The sequence below is a fragment of the Mandrillus leucophaeus genome, unplaced genomic scaffold (genome assembly GCF_000951045.1).
Source record: "Mandrillus leucophaeus isolate KB7577 unplaced genomic scaffold, Mleu.le_1.0 Scaffold240, whole genome shotgun sequence".
Taxonomy (NCBI): Eukaryota; Metazoa; Chordata; class Mammalia; order Primates; family Cercopithecidae; genus Mandrillus; species Mandrillus leucophaeus.
The window spans coordinates 1,914,310-1,916,836 of record NW_012102477.1 but is presented as its reverse complement, the minus strand read 5'-3'; the positions used below and the strand labels follow the sequence as shown (position 1 = coordinate 1,916,836).

Sequence of the window (2,527 nt, the reverse complement as noted above, 5' to 3'; positions counted from 1 at the left end):
GACGGGCGGATCACGAGGTCAGGAGATCGAGACCATCCTGGCTAACATGGTGAAACCCCGTCTCTACTAAAAAATACAAAAAACTAGCCGGGCGACGTGGCGGGCGCCTGTAATCCCAGCTACTCGGGAGGCTGAGGCAGGAGAATGGCGTGAACCCGGGAGGCGGAGCTTGTGGTGAGCTGAGATCCGGCCAGTACACTCCAGCCTGGGCGACAGAGCGAGACTCCGTCTCAAAAAAAAAAAAACAAACAAACAAACAAAAAAAAAACAGAATTTCAACTGTCTTTCTTTACACCTCCAGAGTTGATGACTTCTACCCAATAAGCACCTGAAGGGCATCGAGACGCCCCAGCTGGCTCAGACAACCTAGGCCACTTCTCTGGCCCAAGTGGACTTTCAGCAACATCTCCGATGGAGCTGCCACAACAGGGTCCAAGGCTAGAAACTACCCTTGGGAACAGGACCGGGGCTTCGTGATGACAAACATGCACGTGGCCAGCAGGGAGACAGACGGACAGGTAACGGAGCGAGGGCACTGAGGTACAGGGATGTGCGCCCCTAGATCCTACCTGCGATACAGCCAGGAGGAGCCAGGAGCTCACCACACGGCTCCCAGTCCTGCACACGGGTGACTGGGTACGAATGTGGCTCCCCGCATTGTCCAGAAGACGAGTAGGGAGGATGAACCAGAGCAGACGCTGAGGAGAACCAGTACCCTCCCCCTCTACACCAGCACACACTGCCTGGGGCCCCCGCAGGAAGACCTGCTGGCAAGGCAGGGTCTTGCCCAGAGAAAGTTCAAGATCGGTTTGAGGACAGCCAAGGTATCCCCACCTCTGTCGTTAATGAAGATGACACAAGGCAACACACTCCTCAGAAGTCGCTTTCCACCTTAAGCACGCAGCCAGGCTCTGCTAGAAATAAAACTCACACACCTTGTTTGCTCTCTGGGGATAAGACCTTTGCTGTTCCAAAATCTGTGATCTGGATGTGCATATCTTCATTTAACAAAATGTTTTCCGGTTTAAGGTCCCTGTAAAAGTAGATTTTCACATTTGAGAAGAAATACGTGAAACAGCAACATTATTACGTACTCTAAATTTTGCTGAAAACAAAATGAACGAATGAATGCTTACAATCCTTACAGGCTGACAACCAGGGGATACAGGCCGAAAGCTCACAAGCAACAAGTTTTGACTGTACACAGTAGGGATTTACCGCCTCACATCTCCATGCCATTCTAATTAGCTTTTTAATGAAGTATAATCTATCATTTTTAACACACAAGATGACAGCTGTGCACACTTCTGAGATGACTTTATCAGAAAGTCATGGAAAATCAGACCAGAAAGAAGTACACACAGAAGGTACCACAGAAAAAGATAAAACGCATCAGTCAAGATGGTGAAAAGAATCATTAGCTCGCCGGGAAAGACACGAAATCATTTGATGTGGCATTTGCAGGACGGCTTCTCCATGTCAGGGCTCCATGGACGTGTGGCCTTGCCTTGGCGCTCCCGCTGTGGCACCGGCAGGCATCTCAGTCACACCCATCCAGGGAGCACTCCAACCAGGCTGACCTCAAGGGCGGGGACCATCTGGGCATCAGCTGTGGCCTGTGAGCCAAATGGTCACTGGCCCTAATCATTAAACTGACATCCTGTAAACCCCACCCAGCCACCCCCGAGGTTACCTGTGAATGATGCCCTTGCCGTGCAAGTACTCTAAAGCAGACACAATCTCAGCCGTGTAAAATCGAGTACAGGTCTCATCAAATGAACCGATTTTGCGAATATATTTAAGTAGTTCTCCATTTTTGGCATAACTAAGGCCGAAATCTGAATATTGTGCAGTTAAGGAAGTGTAAAAATCTTTTGTTTTGTTTTGGAACAGGTTTACTCTGCTGCCCAGGCTGGAGTGCAGGGGCACAGTCAGAGCTCACCACAGCCTCAACCTCCCTGGCTCAAGCGATCCTCCCTCCTTAACCAACCCAAGTGGCTGGGAATATAGGTAGGCGCTACCATGCCTGGCTAATGTATTTATTTTGTAAAAGTCATTTCTTGAAAACTAGCCTTAAAAGACTGATCGGAATTGGTTTTAATTAAATGCAAACTGAAAGTACCTGTGGCCCAAGAAAGTCATGTCCCTGGATCTGACGGGCACCCCAGGCCCCAGCTCCAAGATGAGGCACCAGCATTGATGAGGGGTTTCTCATCAAGAACACCATTACACTGTCTCAAGGAAACGGGAACAGAGCCTCTCAGCCCCGACTGCCCCTGTGGCCCCTGGCGGTGTCTGTGGCTTCAGTGAAAGCGGACCGCTGGAGACAGGGCCTACAGACCCTGACTAAAAAGCACACATAACTCACGTGCAGGCTTCAATGCACAAAGATCCTGGGGGCCGGGGGAGCGGGGGGCGGAGAGCGCGGCAGCCCCTGCCCTGAGACAGGGCATCCATGCGTGGCACCGCCCCTTCCTTGCAGGCTCCTTCCATGGATAAAGTGACACATTATGTTTTGGTTTTTTTT

General features: G+C 50.6%; 1 protein-coding gene across 1 annotated transcript in view; it reads right to left on the bottom strand.

Annotated features, from left to right (window-relative positions):
• The window catches only part of PDPK1 (3-phosphoinositide dependent protein kinase 1), a 52,303-nt gene that overhangs the window by 34,696 nt on the left and 15,080 nt on the right, over positions 1-2,527 (bottom strand). Inside the window, 2 exon segments of the mRNA XM_011982641.1 lie at positions 936-1,033; positions 1,694-1,838. Of these exon segments, the coding sequence (XP_011838031.1) occupies positions 936-1,033; positions 1,694-1,838 (243 nt within the window).